The sequence below is a fragment of the Symphodus melops genome (genome assembly GCF_947650265.1).
Source record: "Symphodus melops genome assembly, chromosome: 15".
Lineage (NCBI taxonomy): Eukaryota > Metazoa > Chordata > Actinopteri > Labriformes > Labridae > Symphodus > Symphodus melops.
Genome location: NC_136705.1, coordinates 23241261 through 23262601, shown reverse-complemented (window position 1 = coordinate 23262601; position 21341 = coordinate 23241261). Strand labels below are relative to the sequence as shown.

At 40.7% G+C, this 21341-nt stretch overlaps 1 protein-coding gene across 5 annotated transcripts in view; it reads left to right on the top strand.

Annotated features, from left to right (window-relative positions):
• wdr27 (WD repeat domain 27) overlaps positions 1-21341 on the top strand; it is a 39510-nt gene that overhangs the window by 12059 nt on the left and 6110 nt on the right. For 4 of the 5 annotated variants that reach the window (XR_013780784.1, XM_079363560.1, XM_079363562.1 and 1 more), the window contains exons 17-23: positions 316-437; positions 2477-2610; positions 3066-3163; positions 3884-4005; positions 6205-6302; positions 10732-10834; positions 13518-13616. Coding sequence is in view for 4 of the 5 variants with exons in the window: in XM_079363560.1 (XP_079219686.1) it covers positions 316-437; positions 2477-2610; positions 3066-3163; positions 3884-4005; positions 6205-6302; positions 10732-10834; positions 13518-13616 (776 nt within the window). In the remaining variant the exon portion in view is untranslated. The remainder of the gene's footprint in view (positions 1-315; positions 438-2476; positions 2611-3065; positions 3164-3883; positions 4006-6204; positions 6303-10731; positions 10835-13517; positions 13617-21341) is intronic. The other variant, XM_079363563.1, reaches the window with a different exon arrangement.

Here is a 21341-nt window from a genome sequence, read left to right as displayed (position 1 = left end):
TCATTCAGACCAATCTGCTCATCAAGGGGATGAAGTAAGAAGGAGCAGTCTTGTCTGTCTACCAGAAAGCCATCCTGTGCAGAATCTCGATCACTGATTGTCAAAATAAAAGTTGAGTATCTCCTGCAGAGGAAACACAGTGTCCAGGAGGGGGCAGCAGAGATAGAAGGACAGAAGGAGAGGTGACCAGTAGGTCATGCAGCGCCTCCTCTCCTCTATCTCCGACTGGTTCTCTTAACGGGCTCATAAATGTCAAGTGTGCGGCCACACGCTGTTCTTCCAGGAGAAACTTAAAAAAGCTCTTCTTTGACGCAGGACATGACAAACCGGTGAGCAGTGTGAGCTGGAGCCTCAACAGACAATGCTGGCTCAGTGCATCAGAGGACCAGTCGTTACGGATCTGGACCCATGGCAGCCCAGAACCTGCAGTTACTATGGTAACTTACCCACAGAGGTCGTCTAAATCATTCAGTACTTTTTCTTATCATTTTTTTCAAGGAATTCAATTTTTGTCATTAAAATGATCGTATCAAAAAGAACCAAAGAGTCCCGAAGAGCTTCAGATCTTCAGTCACACATCCGACTGAAATCTGCTCCAAGTGAAAGAGAGAGAGCAGCGATTCAAACATTGATATCGTTTGATTTTGACTAGTATCGTAAAGTTTTAAATTCTGTTAAACGTACAATTTGAAGAATCTTATTAAAACATTTTCATGAAAATACATACATTAATTAAGATTTGACTGAACCTGTTTTATATATTCATTTTGTTAAATTTGTCACTTACATTAGCTTGAATGTTCCCAACAGTTATTGAAGCTGTAACGGGTCATGTCTTGTTGTGGTGGCCACCATGCCGCCATACTGTCGCTGCATGTGCTGCTGTGATAAAAACATCATGTAAATTATACTCAGATATATCGTCTGTAAACAAATTCTCTTTCTCAGGTCGGTTTTGGCTCGTTCACTGTGACTACGGTCAACGTAATGGGGGGAGTAGCAGAAAGAACTCCCATGATTCCCCACCAGCCTCAACATCATCTTTTTAATTTTTTTGCTTGAGAGCCCCCTGGTGGCAGAATCTACACACAGTGCCTTTAACGTGACAATCCTCTCCCTCATGCTTTGACTGAAACCTACTTTTGTTTTTGTTTTGAAATGGATCTTATTGAGTCATCCTGTTATTTCAAAGTCTTGAGGTAAATCAAGAGCAGCTCCATTCATCTCCTCACTTCAAAGATCTTAAAAGTCTAATTGGTTAAGAAGACAACAAAGTACCTCCACACATGCTGTACACATTTTTCACTCTCACTGCTGTTTTTCAAGCACGGCTGGGGTCGCTGGAAGAATTTTGTCCCTAATTACAGGGTTGTAAATGAGGCCCTGACGCTACACGTGAATGAAAGTAACACAGTGGTTGCTACTGTGTTTGGCCTCATGTTGTTTGTTTCTTACAAGCTGAATTGAAATTGAAATTAAAAACCAGAAATCCACATTAATTGGGATGATGAAATAGTTTCTTGGCTTGAAAACAGAGCAGCTTCACCCAGTGCATCTAAAGATCTGATCATGTGCAGAATCCTCCGACTTTATTGGGTATCACGTTTAGTCAGAAGTGTGTCTACTTCCCCATGTCAAGTGAGAAGTCTGGGGTCTTCCCATAGCTGATGCTAACCATGATCCCCGCTCTGCGCCGCTCAGTGAGATAGTTTTGAGCCTTACCGGATCTGTAGCCTCGCTTGTGAGTCAACTTGGCAACAAACTGCAAATCTTTTAAGGGACAAGAGATGTGTCGGGGTGAGCCAGAATAACACACAGCTTTACAAAGCTGTACTTGAAAACACTAGAGATGACCTGCTTTGTGTTGGACAATCTCAGATGACAGAAAGATGGAAGATCTGGAGAAAAGAAAAAACGTGCATCTGTTTGCATCCTTTACCTTGATGTATTCCATGCAGTTTAGTATTTAAGGAGTACAATGCCCTACACAGAACTCTTCTGATGAGGACACTTGTCCTTGACTTCACTCCATCCCTTTCGTGAAGGATGTCTTTGCTCCCCTTTTTCCAGGTTTTAAAAAACTCCATGAAGGACAATGAGGAGACGCTGGTTTCTCTGAGTGTGTCGGGGATCTGAACTGTGCATTGATGCGTACATTCTCAACCAATAACGCCAACAATATTATAATAATATATTATACTTTGTTTCACGGGACAAATGAACAGTATATTTACTTATCAAAAGCTAAAATAGTGCAGGGTAAATGCGCTGTGGTCCTCTTGATAGCTTTCAGAGGTTGAGACTGGGTATCACTTTGTTTGGAGTTGGTTTCAAAACAGAGATTTTCAAGCTTTGTCTCAGTTAACATTATTGTTAAAAAAAAGACAATTGGAAAAAACAATTTTCATTGAGCGATGTACTTTCTTTCATCGAGGGTTGTGGCCTCATTTTGTGTTTCTCTTCTTCCCTTCTTCAGGGCGAGCGTGTCTTCTCCAAGCCCATCAGAAGTGCTCAGTTTTATTACCTCGATAAATTTGTTCTCCTGGCATCAGGACCCTCACTACACCTGTACCTGTATAATGTGGACGTCACACGGGACAACATCAAGAGGTGAATACAAAATGTGTGATTGATAGTGATGCATTGATCCATTTGTTACACTGTACTAAAACTCAAAAAAGAGCTATTGACCCTATGAATCCTGTGCCTCAGAAATAACAGATGCATGTTATTGTCAGATTAGCATCATACAAAACATTAAACTGTTTTTTTTGTTTTTTGTTTTTTTTAAGGATTCAATTGAAGTTGTTTTGTGTTTCAAATCACTCTGTCACTTCACTTTCAGTGGCCGGCAGGTTGTGTAAATTCACCCATATTTGGCGGGTGACGGGTGCTTATTTCCAACCCTGGTGTGAACTTGAGTTGGCTTGTTTTGGATTCCAGGGTCATAAAGACTGAGCCATTATACTGTCTCTCTATGTTGCTCAAGTGATTTGTTCAAATATGTATCATAAATGTAGCTGTACTGGTGTAGAAAACGATGCAACTCTTTCTTCTCATCTCAGATACCATCAACGGAGCGCCGTCAATTTAACAGGAAGCTTTACAACAACACAGGCAACAGACATCACTGCCATGTCTGCCATCAATGATTTCTACTCTCGTATCCTTTTTCCTGTTGTTATCATTTTTCATCTGGAGGCTTCAGTGAACTGCACTAAAGCTACGGTGGGCAAACAATCTCTCAGGCATTTCCACTTTGAGTATCCTGTTGGACCGCTTCCATGAAAACCACAGTAATCAGTCCGTGCTTCAGGGTTTCCACAGACCGCTTTACCTGTGTCTTTTAATTTTTCAGGAATGTCTGCATTCCAACTTGTTGTTTAGGGTTTACAGTGCATTTACCTTCCAATAAATCTCCTGAGCTGAGCTGCTTTAGGGTGACTGAGTCTCTGTCAGGAAGCATATTGCACCAATGTGCTTTACACTGCTAGTTCTTACAAAATACTTTAATTACTTAAAACATTCTTATGACTTGATTTTAGGAAGCCCACTGATAACATTTCTCAAATCAGTAAACAGCAAATCTAAAAGAAAAAATGCACAAGAAGTAAAAATGATTTATAATGTAAAATCATCTATACATGTAAAAGGAAGACGCTTTAAAACTGTATAAAACAGTTTGCAAACTTGAAGACAACTTCTGCATCAGGGTATGAAAAGAGAAAAAAAATGAAGACTTGACCAAATATATGAATTTTCTTTTTTTTTAAAAGCTGCTTTAACAAAAACAGTTCTTTAAGATGTGAGTTAAACTTTAATATCCCACGTCTCATCGACAGCAGCCTACAGTCAGTTGAACTTTCCTTCAAAGCTGTCTCAGAAATTGTTCTGGTGTGCGCTTCAGACCGGTCCATTCAGGTGTTCGATATGAACACGGGAACAGTCGCCTCAGAGCTGCCTGATGCCCACTGCAGGGTCGCCCACTGCATTACACAGAACAAGGTAAGGCCATTTAAATGTTCACACGAAAGCTAAAGTAGCGTGTATTCTATATGTGTGTAATCGCCTCAGAGATCACATACAGTACAGTATTGAATATACTGTAGGAGAGTATGTCATATAATACAGTTTAAAGCCTCCACTTAAAGGTGTAAAACAAGCAGATTTGAGAATGAAACACACTCTCCTCAGACTCACCATGTTCATTTTATATGCTTTCAAATACTCATTTTTTATCACATCTTCCTTTTTCTCATTTAGCCTTCAACGTTTGTGATCCGTGCACAGTCAGAGGGACTTTTACAGCTCACCTAGGCGGCACAGAGTTTGCTTAGCTTGGCATCCGTTGGTACTTAGAGCCCAGTCCTGCATCCTACTGTTGAATGGCCTCCTTATTGGCAGATGTCATAGTGTTACATAAGACATGTATGAAATGTTTCTGCGAGTTACGTGAGGTATAGATTGTCTTAAAGGGACTAGAAGCGATCGTTTGTGGTGTGAAGGAAGAAGGTCACGGTGATAAAAAAAAACCAAATGTCATGGTTACTGAAAAGTTTCCATGACAGACAGACGGGACCTGCCATCAGCAGTATCGTTCATCTTGCTGAGTGTTTAAATGTAAATCCCCGGTGCATCAGGATTAAGAGTTGTCAAGAAGAGATCCCATGCTGGATGATGGCCTTGGAGTTAATCTGTTCCATGATGCACTTTGGGTTTATGTGGCCTTACTCCCTCATCACTGTCTTGGACCAACGTGGGCTCAATTTGCTGGTGTCTAACAAGTAGACAGCTTGGGCTTGTTTCCATGTCCATTATGGTGTTATGAAGTATCTAGCGCTGCATCACTCAAAATGAAAGCTATAAATACTGGGAGTAAAGTTATGCATCTGAGCCCGGGTTTCCTGCAAAGTATCTTCATTTCTGTTAAGCTATCACTTTGACAGAGAACTGAAGGTCCTGGTTTCTCTCAAATCACATGAATGTTTGCCATCTTATTAACTGCAAATCTTATTTTCCTGATCATTCTTATGCAACGTATTGGAATACAGAGAAGTGTTTATTTGTGCAAAAGAGAGGTTTGTACCTAGTGACCCTGGGGTATTGACTTTACTCACTTCTACATGTTGACCTGTGCATGCTTGAAACTCTGGGCTGCCCTGGATTAGCTGGACAAACAGCAGCTAGTGGCGTGGATTAAATCCATTAACCCATTCAACTGCGAAGCACTCGTACACACAGCTGACTCTACTGCACCGACCCAGAGTTGCCTGTTCTTTGTCACGCCAAGCTTTTATGCGCCATACAACGTGGAAAGCCCGCCGAGTGTTGTTTCAGCTTGGCTGTTGCATCAATGTGGGGTCCTCGGTCTGAGTACCCGAGGGTCTATTTGATGGCCCGTAGGGTTAATACCAGCGGATCAGAGGGATTGCCCCTGCCTGAGGACTGCACACATAACATCCCTCTCCCCCTTCCCTCCCCTCCCCGTGCTTTGTCGTTCGGAGGCGGACAAAACATCAGGGACGGCAGCATGTGAAGCAGCTTTTCCCTCTTCAAATTTCCATCGCCTCTTCTGCAAGGTTCACCTGGAACTCATCAGAGCTGAGGACTTCTCGGAAAATGGAACTGGAAATGCCCTCTCAGACTGCCGTTCTCACACTCTTAATGGAAACCTAAACAAAAGACACGTACCCCCATCGCTCTCTCTCTCCCTCCCTGTCACATACACACTGCATCATCTGATTGGTTTGAACGTCATTAATAGATAGCTACTCGGTGGAAACATTTCATATTAATAGCTGTAGCCTGACTGTGGTCTATCAGGGATGGAAAACCATACCCCAAAAACGTAACACCAGTTTGCTTTTAGTCCAGATTTCTTTGAAGACCTGATCTTGCAAGTCCCGAGTAACTGCAGCTCTGTTTCAGCTCTGCAGTTATTTTTCTCTTTTCTTGATCGTTGCTGCTGTAATGCTGTAAATTTCTCCATTGTGGGCTCTTCTCTCACGTTCTTTCTTTCTCTTTTATGTCATCTTCTACATTATCAAACGCTAACAATGCAACCTCACTGAGACAAAAATATGAAAACTATTTGCCGGCTGAAGATGCACAGAAACTTTCCCCGTACTGGACGATCAAATTTACAACCCATTTCAGTCAAGCATGTGCTGACTAGTCCTTTTTGTCGTTGTGTGTATTTCCCAGGGCTCCATGTTCAGCACACAAGCACCAGATTCCTACAACCTCTTCCTGACCAACGCAGTCACAGATGGAATGAAGATTTGGGACCTCCGCACACTTAGGTTTGTATTTATAGTCAATTCTGTTGAAATTGTAATCTATCCTTCTTCTATGTGAAAATCAGGCCAGAAAACTGTAATGTCTGTATATTAGTTTTAACTAAATGCTTCTGTACTGATTCAGTTCTTCTGGCTTCTAAGAAGGAAAATACACAAGTCTTTACGTTTAACAGTAGTTGCATTGTCCTAATGTAAAGCAGCCTTATATACAAGACATTGACTTTTTTTTTGACCATCCCTGATTTTATAAAAGGTCAGAAATAAAATCAGGATGTCATGATTTGTAAAAAACAATCATGAAAGCCAAATAGTTGATTGAAAATAGAACAACATATCAAATGTCGAAACTCCGAAAATTGATTATTTTTGGGAAATGATACGCGCATGTTTAACTTGATGTGGAAAACATGTTTCAGAGAAGTTGAGACGATGGCTACAAAACACTTGAGTAGTTGTGAAACGCTAAAACAACAAAACAACCCAAAAAACAACAGTGAGCTGGGTCGGCTTGGAACACTTTAGTAACAGGATAAAGAGAGCGTCCCAGAGAGGCAGAGTGAAGTCAAGACGAGGAGAGTTCTCCACTCTGTGAAAGATTGTGCTGGTAAACAGCGCAACATGTTCTGATTATTATGTTAACATAAAAGTGCAAAGAATTGGAGGATTTCATCATCTACAGTGCAGAATGTCACTCTAAAGAGAGATCTATGTCTGCGGGGGACAAGTCCAAAAACCAGCACTGGGTAGCTGTGATTCTCAGTTCCTATGAAAACCCTGCATTGATAAACAGATCATTATTCTGTAGTTCACATGACTTTATGCACTCTCTTTATCGATTGTCTCATGTTAGCTGAAACTCCACCATGCAAAGAGCAAACCGTCTCTTGGCCTGTCGAAACTGTTAAGAGTTCACATTCTTCTTCCTTAATCTTCCCAAAGTTGTCGCGCTGGAAAAGATTCACAAAATGTCTTCAGAGCTGAAGGGTTGAAAGTCATTTCAGTGAAATGATTGTTGTTTTTTCATTTCTCTGCTGTTGCTGCGGAGTGAAAGTTACCTTATATACAAATGAGATTAAACTTTTTCCTTAAAAAAAAACAAAAAAACATTCCTCAGGTGATGAGAGAATCGGCAATCGTTCAATTCCTTAAGTCCGTATCTGACAGTATTTTTCTTTGGCCTATTGAAGCCGGTATCCATATAAGGAGGCTAACTCAAGTAGGCCCTCTTGGATTTCAAAATGTTCTTTTTGGCCTGCTGGAAGGCATTATTCAATATTTTGTTCTTTCATGTCTGAGACTGCTTCCATGTTTTAACTCCTCATCCCAGACTCTTATCAAAACCTCATTTCTATCTGATAAATATTTGTGCCTGGTTTCCAGGTCAAGTTTGGATTCAGAGAGCTGTCATCAGGCATCCCTCAGCAGGCGCAGGTCCTCTGAGGTGAAACATATGGACCTTTTCATTTTCACTGTCCCCAGTGTCCCGCTTTGAAAAAACGTCACGTGCTGGTTCTGTAGCTCGGGATTTCCAAATTTAATATTTCTGTGTTATACGTTCATGGAAGAAGTTAGGTCAGTGTTGAGTTTGATGACCAACAGAATCTACTTCTGATAAAATAATGCAATATAAAAATTACTGGAAGATTTGTGGCACAAGTGAAGCTTACATTAGATTGCTTCCAGGAGTGCATGATAATCAGATAACTTTTTAATTACTCATAATACAAGAAGAAAATGTCCTTAATAACAGATCGGTCCTGAAAGTCCTGAAGCTGTCACGTTAAGTTCATAGATCAAAATAATAACAAAAAAGGAGCTGAATTAAAATCATATTTGTGTGTCTGTAGTAACAGCTTCTTTATCGACGCATTTCAAGTCAGCTCTCAGTCTCTGCTCCTCTTTCCTCATACATCTTTCAAGCACAATCACATGCTGCCACCAACGCAGCAGGAACAACTGGGGGTTTAGTGCCTTGCCCAAGGACACATCAGACATGTAACTACAGGAGCTGGGGATCAAACCCACCTTACCACCAATCCACAGCTGCCCTATCATGTTACCCATGTTGAGTCTATGTATGGTCACAGCCATCTTAAGTCAGCAGGAAGTGATCATGTTAGACACACACTTCCATTAGCAGAAGACAAACTGGGTTTAGAACAACATAATTAGACCTTAATTCAAACAAGAGAACTTCAGAAATCCCTGAAAAGGAAATGTACATTTGACTCTCTGGAAACGGCTGGAACTCAATCCTTATTACATTTTCAGCTTTCTCTTTTGTGTGTGTGTGTGTGTGTGTGTGTGTGTGTGTGTGTGTGTGTGTGTGTGTTTCAAATGATGGGTTGACGAGAGGAAGTTCCTGTATTGGGAATCTCTTTGTGTTAATCCAACCCACTCAAACTGTGATACTCAAGATAGAAGAAACAGCTGGTGGGCTGTTTCTCTTTAGTTCAGTGTTGGGTCCCCCTGAAATCTGGTGCAAATTCTGTCTTGGGGTATATTCATGCAGAGCAACACACAACATTTAAAATATAGGTATTGAGTAATGGGATATTGCACAAGGAAAGACACACGTTCACCTGATTTGCACTGACACAGTGAAAGTAGGGGAAATATTCTGGCTCCAGCTGTAAGCTATGATTAGCCTGTCGATGATTACCGCTGAATACCCAGGTTGATTCAGTAACAGTATAGGCTCCACTTTAAGAGGATCAGACCATCAAGCGCTGTCTGTGTTTGTCATCAGGAAAATACCAGAGAGTCATCACTCACACAACACAGTCAGTGTGTGTGTGTGTGTGTGTGTGTGTGTGGGATTCAGCGCGGCATCTCCTCTGTCTCAGTCAAAACATTAGATCTACGTTTTGACCTAGAAAAGCAGTAAAGTGTTTATACCAACGTGTTAACCTGCGTTTTATCAAAGTGATGGAGACAGCTTGTGTCAGCTCTGATGCCGACCTGCATGTCCAGATTTACTGAAGAGGATTTTCAAAAAGATACACACAGTGAGAGAGCTGAGATGCTCTGACGCAGATATTAAATCACCCTGTGGAGTTGAGGTTTAATTGCTTCCAAACACAACTAACTATATTTTTTTCTAGGTTTCAGTATCATCCTCCAAAAGGCTTTGCTGTGAAAGTTTTCACTCCAACATTCAAGATTGAGGGTTTGTTTCTCGTGCTGCACTCGCTGTAAATCATGCAATGTTTGTTTTCTTAGTTTTTGTCTTAAAAAATAGGTCAGTAGCGTGTTCAAAACTCCAGCAACACCCCTCTAGCAACGCATTTGTCTTCTTTTCTCTTGTGTGTCCCTTTTAGGAGCCTTGTCAAGACCCTGAGGTTTTTTGGCTGAATCTGTTGAGTCAAATTCAGGGTTCAAGCTGCAGCCAATGAGAATGTTCTCTGCAACAACAAAAAACCCAAACTCAGATCTGCCATAAATGTGAACCACCTGAGATTGTGTGCACAGTAATGCCACAGTATAAACCTTATAATGTTTGTACTCATTGCTTAGCAATTAAATTAACCTGCTGACTGTTACTGGGGGAAAAATCTGAATTTTCTATGGTCACCGGTGAATGTGACCTACTTTAAGACCAGCTTAATGACATTAACATGTGAATATAAAAAGGAAGCTGTCTGAGCTCTGCCCCGCCAACATGCCAGCCCGTAGAGAGACCCTCGCTAAGCTAGCTGTGAGTGGCATTGTAAAGACATTACATGCTGTTGCAAAGCATAACAAAGGGCTTAAAGTTGCCTGAGGGGGCCGTTCGTCATCTCAACCCGTCTTTTTCTCTCGTGTCTTCTCTTGAGTCATGCTCAGCTCCTTGTCTTTAGTTGGTTCAGATGTTTGGAAAACGTAAAGCTTGCACGATGGCCAACTGTTCCTTGGGTCTTCCTGTTGTCAGAATAATTGACTTTGCATGTTTATAACACTTCAGTCAAACTAGGACTGCAGTCATGGGTAACATTTATACCGAAGACACAAAGTCAGTACTCTGAGACCAACTCTGGTTCTCAACAGGTCTAGCCTCAGGACCCGCCAACAACTCCTTAATAATAAACTAACACACAAACTTGTGATTCTTTTAAAAACCAATAAGATTTATTTATTTAAAAAAAAAATGGAGGTTTGGATCGAGACGGCACGAACAATGATAGAACAAAAATACATCATCAAACAAGCATGTTTTAAATGCTCTTTCATTTTTCCGGGCACCAGTCGTGAGACTCTAAAAATGGCTCTGTGACCCACTTTTGGGTCCCGACCCACCAGTTGAGTCTCACTGGTTTAGATGACAGTATAGTATCATTTTCAGGGAGATTATCCCAAAACTCAGAAAACGAAGATTCTAATCCTCGGTTATTGAGTCTCATCTTCAAAACATGTCGGGTAAATTTTATAAACTTAAAACTGTTTTTGTCATCAGGTGTGTGCGCCGCTATGAGAACCATCTGAACCGCTGCCATCCATGCTCTTCAGCCATCTCTCCGTGTGGTCGCTTCATTGCCACGGGCTCTGAGGATAACTGTGTAAGCTGTAATACTCTCCTTTAATACTATCCTGACAGATCTCCTTATTTCATTACACTTTGATGGTCGTCCTCAATTGAACAGAAATAGCTCTCACTGTCATTGTATGACAAGATTAAGATCTCCACTCCTGGTTGGTGCATACAAGTTATAAAATCACACACATTCGTTATTTAAACTATTCCCAAAAATAATCAGAGAGTCTGTCTATTAAAGGACTGTGTGAACGCCCTCCTCTGCTCTTACCCGAATCTTTGTGGCGAATAGGGAAGCCTGTTAAGAAGACACACTACAAGATAGTTTATCTATTCACTGTCACATTTTGTGTCTGTCCGTCGTCCGCCGTGTGGCCTTTGACAGCGAGAAAATTTCCAGTTTTGAGAGTCAGGACTGTGGTTGTTGGTGAATGAAGCACACACAAACTAAGGGAACAAAAACTGTTCCTCGTCTTTGCCACGACGCCCACGTCTGTCACATGTTCAGGTTTGAATAGGCTAGACTACACAGCAGCTCCACGCCCAGTAAACGTCCCATGTCCACTAAAGCAAACAAAATCCAGCCAGAGGACAGTGTCACCAGCACACACGTACAGTATGGAGTGATGATTGAGTGGCATTATATTTGTATAAATCCTTTTTTATAACACAGTGAAACTTATGTTTTACTGAACCTAAAAAAAAAAATAGGAACACATGAAAACCATCTTTATCAGTTTCACCTTCCTTTAAGGTGAAGACTGTCTGCTTGAATCAGAGATGTCAGTTTGGACTGAAGCCTTTTTTCCATAGAGGTAAAATTTAACATTCATGTTGAAGCAAACTATTTAATTGCTTTTCCAGATTATGCCTTATACTCGCATTCAAGGCAATTTCATAAGACTTCCTCCCTTTTCCGTATTCATCTCTCTTTCCTCCTGGTGTGTGTGCTTGTTGAAAGCAGTGGAATAATATATGCATGCTGCTGGTTATTATTAATTATGAGGACTCAGCTCAGGACAGACATCTGAGAGCATCTCTGTCGAAATCCGACATTTCCAGCTTTTCTTGGAAATTGGGAACCGCGTATGGTAGTGAACTGCACCGTATTTATTTGTAGCCGCCCTGAGACTTCCTTAAGCCAGACACATTTGTACTTGTCTTAATATATCAAAAAGCAATCATGGAAAAAAAGGAGCTGCATTCCCTAAAAAGACTCCCTAGATCATATTACAGATTTTCCAACAAACAGAAAGCCAAAAGCGATGTGAGTGGAATATGATTTCAGTGTGGGCGATATTAACCTGTTGTATGTTCACTTGAAATATGTATTATTTTACCCTGTTTTGACTTTCCCCTTTATGGTCTGACATGACAGAGATCATTTAAAACAAAGCAGAGATTAGGCTCTTTGTATGCTCTGCGCCGTCCTTCACTCGCCGTTTCAACAAACTAAGTCATCCAAGGATTCATCCGATATTCAGGCATTCCTGAAAGAATTTTAATCTTCCGAGTATCAGATGCCCTGTTAGGCACCACACACGTCATTTTGCCCCAGGCAGGAGACACTCTACCAACAGAGCTCAATGAGGAGTTTTTCTGTGGAAATATAATACGGACCAGCTGCAGAAATCTGATGAGTCGTCGTCTACAATCAACCATCACCACATCTGTTTAAACCTGCCCTCATGGCACTTCACACAATAATGAAACAAACTGCATTTAGAGCAAATACTCGGTTATTGAGATATTCACATATTTACCAACAGTACGTCTGTTTAAAGTGTTAGCGATTATGAGATGTTAATAACATGTAGATGTATTTTTATAAATCCAAATAAAAGAGTACAGGTCCACAACGACGTGACTTGTGATCCCAAATACAAGTCCCTCCAGTATGTGAGATGCAGCTTCTTTTCAGGTCTCTCCCAGAGAAGGAAGACGTGTTTAACTTCCTGTTTTCCTGCAAGATGATTTCCACTGCATTCAGCAAAGTCCACAATGTGCAACTCTTTGTACGACCATCTTTTTTCACCATGCAGAGTTTGTTATCCTGCTAGCTACCAGATGTCACTGAGAGCTAAGTGTTTGTTTGGAGGGCGACAGGTAGAGTGGCAGATCAAAAGGAGCATGGCACGCTAACTTTGTTGCACCCTCGTAGGTCCTGTTCACACATTTTGACGGGCAGAATTGACTGTCATTCTGGATGGACATGTAATATTTTTAGTGCACAGGAACAGCACACCCACACCGCTTTGTTTACCAGGACATGTGAAACTCTTTGTACCATTAGGAACACTTTCAAAACAACTTTATTTGTCACAGTTGACCCAGATTCTGGTGTATAGGTGACCATTAATCCAAGACATATGGGATAAATAAAAAAAACACACATTAACATCTGCTTTGATTGAGTGATAACTTTAAACAGGATGAGCACGAAGCATGACCTAAAGAGTTGGAAACAAATCCACATTTTGTTTTGTATCTACACGTGTCTTTTCATTCACTTTGTATGCATTCGTGTTACACGTGATTTGGGCGTCTCGTTCAGTCTAAACACTTCTATCATTTGTGTATGAAACGCCTACAATGAGCTCAACTAAATGGGTCAACAAAATGTTTTTTGTATAGTGTAATTTGTCCTGCATATTCAAAGTTCAAGTCTGCTTTTGTTCATATTCAGAATGTCATCTCATTTCTTTCAGGCTTATGTGTATGATATTCGCAGCAGCAGCTTCCTTCACAAACTTCAGAGACACTCGGACACGGTGCTCAGTGTGACTTTCAATCCATCGAAACCTGAGGTGAGAACTGAGCTTTTCTGTTTGCTTGTTTATTCTCCATCGCTCCCTTAATATCCCGGCTCACAGTACTCACAGGTCATGCATCAGCAACCACGACTTTGCTTTACATCTGAAGTCATGAACTGTTTTCACACAGCAACTCCTTCAGATTTTGTAAAGAGTTCAGGACAAGGAGGTTATACGCACATCACGTAGGTGCAGGGACGTTTTAAAAACAGCAGACTGAGGACGAAGATATTCCCGCTCACTTCCTCAAACGCCACAAAGTTTGAATCCATCACAATCAGTGTCGAAACCTTAGAACTTTTTTTGCCTTCATACCACTTTGATTGGGCGTGTTTACAGAATCAACAAAGAAGTGCAAAAGGAGGCATAATGAAGCAGCGTTACACACCTGTGCGGTATATCAACAACATCACGGCTCCTCCAGGCTTTACTAGAAACTTCTATTTGGGGGCCTTATTGGTGTGTGGGCTAATGTTTTATTTATCTGAGCAGACGTTAAATAATGTTGTTTTGGTTTTTTGTCAGACTTTTCAGGAATATATATATTTTATTCTACAAATATTGAACAGAGTCTGTCGTTCTGCACTATTTCGACTTGCTCTTCACTCAAAGTGTTTGTAAAGAAGGAATGATATCACAGAGCAGGGCTTATTGAGATCATTGAGAAGTCCAGGATGGGTGGACTGTCTGTCAATGACCTCAGAATTTCAACTAGAAGCCATGAAAGGATTCCTTATGACAGTTGAGCTTGTGTGGTATGACAGCATCTGCTTGTAATTAAGATAACATATAATGTATTTTCTTTGAGCAGTAATGCTTCCTACGAATGTATTCACTTAATGCTAAACATCATGTCTAGTGTGTTGGTGAGTACATCCGTCCTTAAAAACCCAAACTACAAACTTTTTTTTTTCTCTAAATGTAATCCTCCGGGTCCAATAACATTTTCATATTTTAGGAAAATCCCCCAAATCATTCTGTGGGTTTTTACCAGTGGTGGCCAGCTAGCAGTCCAATCAGATAATGTTTCCTGTTCTTCTGTGCCATAGCCCTGTGGGATCCAGTAACTCCTTTTGTGCACTGTACTGATCCACTTATATGACTGGCTGCCCTGCAGGGTTGTTCCAGCCTGTGATTTGCTGCATGTTCCACTCTGGACAAAAGATGTATACATGGTGGTGCTTGTTCAGTTCAGTAGCTTTAGTCCAACTTCCCTTCAACTGGTCCCTTGTTGCTTAATGATAAGCCATTTTGTTCCACTCCCTCTATCTGAAGGGTAAGAACTAAGACATAAATATATTTTTTATAACGTGTGGCAAAGGTAGAAATGCTTTCGATCGCTTGCTGTGATCTCCTGATTTCTTGTTTGCCCTCGAAGAGAATTCAAAGTTGGCTTGGCCTGCTCTCAATCTAACCTCTGAGATATCCATAAAAAAATTAGAAAAGAAATAGCTAATCTTAACTGAACTGAAAAGATTTGAAGTTAAAGTTTACATTTATTCTGATCTTCATACATATGGAGACTGAACCTGTAGGCGTAGCAAACATACATTGCTGTCTGAAGCCTTTTAGGTAATGACTGAACTTGTTGTCTAAATGCACGTCACACAACAGTCCAAGAAGTGGGTCGCAATGCTAACCTGCACACCATCCTTTATTGTTAATTTAATGTGAAAATTGGCATATAAGACCCACATTGAATACCTACTGTATTTTTTCCATCTAAAAAGTAGACTGTGTTCTTGATACAGGTGCAAGCATCTCGAGGACTAGGATAGGAGGGCACCACTTTTTGCAGCTTTTCTCCCTCAGTAGGTCATAATCCTCCATTTTAAGGAAAACCATGGTATACTGAATTCATTAAGATAGAGAGCGCAACCACAGTATAATAAGATGGTACAAGGAGGAGCTGCACAGAATCTACACATTGTACACTTCTGTTCATGCAATGGTTAATTCCATGCAGGAAAACAGTTAAAACCTTTTTTCCATCTCGTAGACTCCCTAAAACAGAATGGGACTTGTATACTGGTGCAAGTCAAAGTCATATTCCAGGTTTGACGGTAGTTTATGTATTCCCTCCATTCCGAGTTCATACTTAAGTGTGGGTTCATTCTTGTGTCTCAGTTGGTCGTGAGACAGCAAGCGATGACAAGCGCAGATAAAGGGAAGCTTGGCCAATATCCTTTACTGCCTTTCCCAATAAGTGCTTGCAACCCCAAACACTCCAATGCACCCGTAAGACTTTACCGCCATCATACGATCGCCGATGGGTTGAGAGACTGCGTTGAATCCACGCAGCGTACTTTCAATGTCTGGCAACAAAATCTCCAAAGTAAAAGCTAAAACTCCCTCTGGAAATGTTTTACTGTCCAGTTAAAGATTTTCCTTTGGAACTGTTCAAAGCAAGTGGGCCAACATTTGCAAGAGAAACATTTTACAATACGATATCACATCCTCTGCTGGACGTCTCATAAGACTTCTTGTCGACTGTCTTTTGGACCGAATGAACATGTTTTAAATCTGCTTGTACATCTGTGTAACTCCATTCAGTTTAACTTTGCAGCCCACCAAGCCCTCAGATTTCCAAGTCTGGAAGTAGAAGTTTGGCCATTTACTGAGTGGATAACAGTGATCTGCAGAGTTTAAAGACACACTTCATCAGTCAGAGCGCGCTCACTCCAAAGCACAACCTCTGCAAATACTACATTGTTTGACAGGACATACGGCCCTTTTGACGGAGCAGTAACCTTTTTTTGTCGACATAGCTTGCAGGCAAAGCAATCTAATATAAATCTTTGACAAATTGAGATGCACACCAGAGATACATTCACACTAAGACAAATCGTTTCCATGGAAATCTGGCTATAATTGTGTTCACATTTGTGAAATAATCAAAACCTTTGATTTTATCAGTGTGTCAGTATATAGTCTGGTCTATATTAACAAGTCATCTCATATTGGCTGTCACTTGTATCTGTTCTCAGATGCGTGTCATTAAACATCTCGTACTAAAGGAATCTGCCAAGATTTGACCAGATTGGAGTCGTAAAAGTCGCAAATGTATGACATGTTTGGAGGGCTCCAGAGGGTCTGTAGCTAAATGAGGAGCCAAAAGTCTTTCCATGTAAAGTCAGTACGTTCCATGAGCACATCCTTTATTTAATTAAGCACAGAGTGAGATGTTCCTATCATAGATTTATGGTATTTTTTACCAAACTAAAACTGATTCTGGAGTAGTAACGGACATGATAACATATGTAGTTAATACTCATTGATGTTTTCTTTGGTCAAATTAGATTTAGATCAAAACACCAGAATACCTTCATGCTAATACATTCTCTTTTCAAAAATAAAACAATAACCCACAATTCTATTTGGATTTATTCAAATATCTGCTCCAGTTTTTGCCAAGCGTTTGTCTAACCAGCACTGCTGGAGAGTCTTCTGCGTTCCCTACTGCACAGAAATGGTCAGATTGTTTTCTGCCCACCTGGATGGACTGAATTTCTTGATCACTTAATCCAAATCGAGTTTATTTATGTAGCACGTTTAAAACAGCCTGAGCTAACCCAGGGTGGATCAACTTTTATTGTAGTCTACCAAATCTTTCTCGTGATTTTATTTTTCCTCAATTAAGCTTGGAAGATTGACCAAAAAATCTCTTGAGGTTTTACAAGATTTCCTCCAAACAACTTAATTTTCTCCAGCTTGGTAAATGTTATGATTCTTCTGTAGCACTTTTAGAGAAGAATCATTTGTTTTTTGGCGGTTTTGGCTCGGACAACTAGGCACAGAGAGGGACAGGAAAATCTAGGGGATGACGTGCACCAAGCTGCATCACGAATCGGGAATCAAACGTGTCTAATGCAACGAGGACAGCAGCTTTAGGACACGGCGTGCCTGCTCAACCAACATGGCCCCTTCTGAAGGGCTTCATGACTCAAGTTTAAAGTCGAGAATGGAGGTTCATGCTTCAGCTCTTTCCTTACCTCGGAAAAAGAAGAATGACAAAACCTTTCCATCTCAAGGTCCACTTATTTGAACGTTTCTGCATTTATCTGTGGCTCCCTATGAACAGAGTTAGCCTACTCATGAGCAGATGCTTGTGTTGGCTGATTGTGAAGGTTGTCATATGTCGAGGTTATACAATGAAGGGTACACCTTTACTTACTGAGACCAGTTTAAATGAGGCATACAGTGTTTAGCTTTACTGACTCCATGCATTGGTCAAGGCCCATGTTTGTGCTTAAGATTCCACATTTTTAAACATTGTTCTGGAGAGCTCACAAATTTGAGATATTATTGAGGTTTATTCATTAGATGTACAGCTTAAAATTTGCCTTCGATTAGATGAGTATATTGTAGGAAACCAATAAAACTGCATTTTGCATTCTCCAATGATTTTGCTGCTTAAATCATAGGGCCCTTGATAAGCCTCCTTTTTCTACATAAAATGGTAAGATGGGGTAAACTAAGTCCATCTGTTGGTGATAATTTTGATATAATTGTGGAGTACAAGTGTTGTTGAGATGTTCTTTTGACTCACTTGGATCCTACAACTCTCCGCTGATTCAGGGAGCTTCAGAAAGCTCACCTTCAGATTAACTGAGGAGCGTTTTTCCTCTTCTTTTGACGGTTGGTTTGCTGATAAACTGAGCGACTGAGGCTGTTTTTCCAGTTAACATTGATTCAGTCGATCTAATGTCTGACCGGACTGGATGCATACATGGACTGTGTCTAAAACAGAGACATGTAAATAAATAAAAAAAGTCATGAGAAGTCTTGAGAAATTTCAGAGCTCAATGTCATTTGTTTTCATAATGGGAACAGAGATGTATTTCCTAAGCCTGTCCTCTCCATTTACCAAAACATAAAACATGCAGGCCAAAAAAAAGGTCCCTAACTTGTGCTCACCTTGTTTTTGAGCCACATTTGAGGGCCAGATGTTCTCCATATTTACTGCTTTGAGAACCATCTGCAGCCATGCACAGTCAGATAATGCACTGCATATTTTCCACTCATTTTTCTCTCTTGTTTTTCATCCTTATACTTAAAAGACCAGCACGCAGGCAGATCTACCTCGAGGCTTCATTGCCTCAGGTTTTGTTGTCTGTAATGAGAGATCACAACTTTTCCCACCGCTTCATTTGGTTGCCTTGTAAAACCTTGTGGGGTTTCCATGGCGTGCCTCCCTCTTCTTGGACCGTCTTGTGCTGCCGTTAAACGAGAACTTTCAAAAGACATATTTTCACATATTTGTATTAGATATTTAGTCTACTGGTTCAACACATTAGCATGGTCTAAATTTGATTTACTTGTTGATTAACGAGGGGGAACTAGAGACGTGACCTGTTATAAACAAGTCAGAGATGATGTTGCCTCTGGAGTGATTTCCTCAATTTTTCGGTCTTTAAGAGTTTCAGGATCATAAGCAAGGGAAGAAAAGTAAAATGGCTTTGAGGCAAATGAACAGTGACTTCAGAGAAACAGGTTACTGGGTCAGCCCAATGAAATAGACTTTATAAGGTTCTATTTGGGTTACTCGGATTTCTGTCCTCTCTCATACCAAGATGTCCATCGCTCCAATTACATTGATCCACATCAGCTGTGGAAATGTCTTTGTTGTGTTTGGCCCTGATCAGCCTGTGGTTTTTCGTGGAATGTGGAGATTTTACTCAGTAGAAGGTGGTCTATTGTTCCTTCAGTTACTTTATACCCTGGAGGTTTTAATTGGAGACCTTCTCATTGATATCATGCAGTGATTGATTTGGACAAATATGGACGCCGACGTGGTTTTGATCCTTCTTACAGGCCATGTTTTCACAAATATACAAAATGCCCAAAGGCTTCCTGAGCATGAGCTGAATTCGTTAATGCAAATGATAACATTTCCCTGCCCAACACAAACCAGAATTCTCCCTGCAAGCATCAAAATGACAGTTTCCATCTGAAGTCAGCTTGAGCAGATGTGTCAGTGCAGCAGATAATATTAGAGAAAGTTCTCAGTGGGGACGGGGATGAAGACGTTTATATTTATCATCATTATTACAATATGAACATTCGATTTGTGACAAATTTCATTAGATGTGAGTTGAAGCAGCTTCTGGTGTGCGGACTTCATTTTGCCTTTGTATATATTTTTGTCCAGCAACCAGTACTCAATGATTCCCATGTGCATGCTGTTGACATGACAAACAGAACTTGACTTTGAGTAATCCTGAACATTGGAACAAAACAAAGTTTGAGGCAGACTTGTATTATTATAATTATGATTAAGCAGAGTTTTAGATATTGTCAATAAATTGCTGAAACTCTACCAAACAGGAACAAGTCTTAGGAGTCTGGCAAACGAATTGTCCAAAAAAAAAGGCTTTCGTGGTGAAAAACGAACGACCTCAAATTACAGTAAGCAAGTTTCCAAGTGTGCTTGTTTTTGCTACCTGACACTGAACCCTCCCTCTGCCCCAGAAACACTGCAGCAGAGGAACATATCTGGTCATTTCTTAAAAACTCACATGTGTTTTTGTTGGACAGGGACATGAAAAGGGGTCCTCCTTTTAGTCTCACCACAGAACAAGAATGAATTGAGAGGTGTTAAACAGTTTCAGTCCTTTGTGAAAACCTTCTGAACTTTTCCCCCTCGTGTACTTGAGACCTCATTTGCACTTGATGTGTTGGACTTCTTTTGCAGGACCGTGACCGCTCGCTGACACAAGCAGCTGTCTTTAAAAGTAACCAAGTCCAATGGTCCAAACTAGAAAAATGCACAATGAGTGAATCATCACATTGGCTTTCAAGCTGGGTGCTCTCCTGCCTCCATTTGTCAGGATGTATCATCTTTACTCTTTGCAGACAGGCACAAAGATATTGCAGCTGGCGTCCCACTAGACCTTTTTACTGTATCTCCTCTTTGACTTTTTGGCCTTTTAAATGCTCTTCACACCCTGTACTCCTTTTTAAATTATGAATATTGTACCTCTGTGTTCCCTTTTTGCCTGACCCCGAGAGAGCAAAGTGATCGCTTCATGCTGAAGTGGCCAGACAGCAAATAGCGAGGTGGACTCTGCCGTCTGCTCCAGAATGTCACGTTAGAGTGAGACGCAGACTGAGCTGAGACAGCCTCGCTGAATTCAGCTGGCCTGTTCCCCACACAGCTGGAGCTGCACTGAACAGGAAGTCAGGGAATAAAGCGTTTGGGTCCAGTTGCAAAATCACAAGAGGCTTTATTAGAAGCATCAAAACCTTTCATACATACTAAGCTGCATTTAATCAGTTGGCTGTGGCGTTAGTTACCAGTTTCTTTGCCTCAGTATGCGGACTGATTAAACGAGAATGATAGGTGAGTGAAGCTCAGACTTTTGGCATCAGTAAAGGGTTGTGTTAAACTTTCTCACTGACTGTCATTTTGAGTCCCAAAGATTATGTCATAGTGTGTTTGATAATGAGATAAAATCGATGGCTATCACTTGATCAGTATCTCAAAATAATAATGAGATCCACTCTCATCTTCAGCCCGCTGTCAGTCATGTAGGAAATAATCTGAACGCCTTCATGAAGATCAAGAAATGAACACCGTTCTTCTTTTTTTTTTTCTGGAGTCAAGGAACTACCCATCCCACAATCCATTGCAAATCCCTCGCTTCTTCTGAGATGTATCTTTTGCCATTGTCATAGGGTTTATACTATTTATTCAAGGGTTGTAATCTTGTAGTTTCT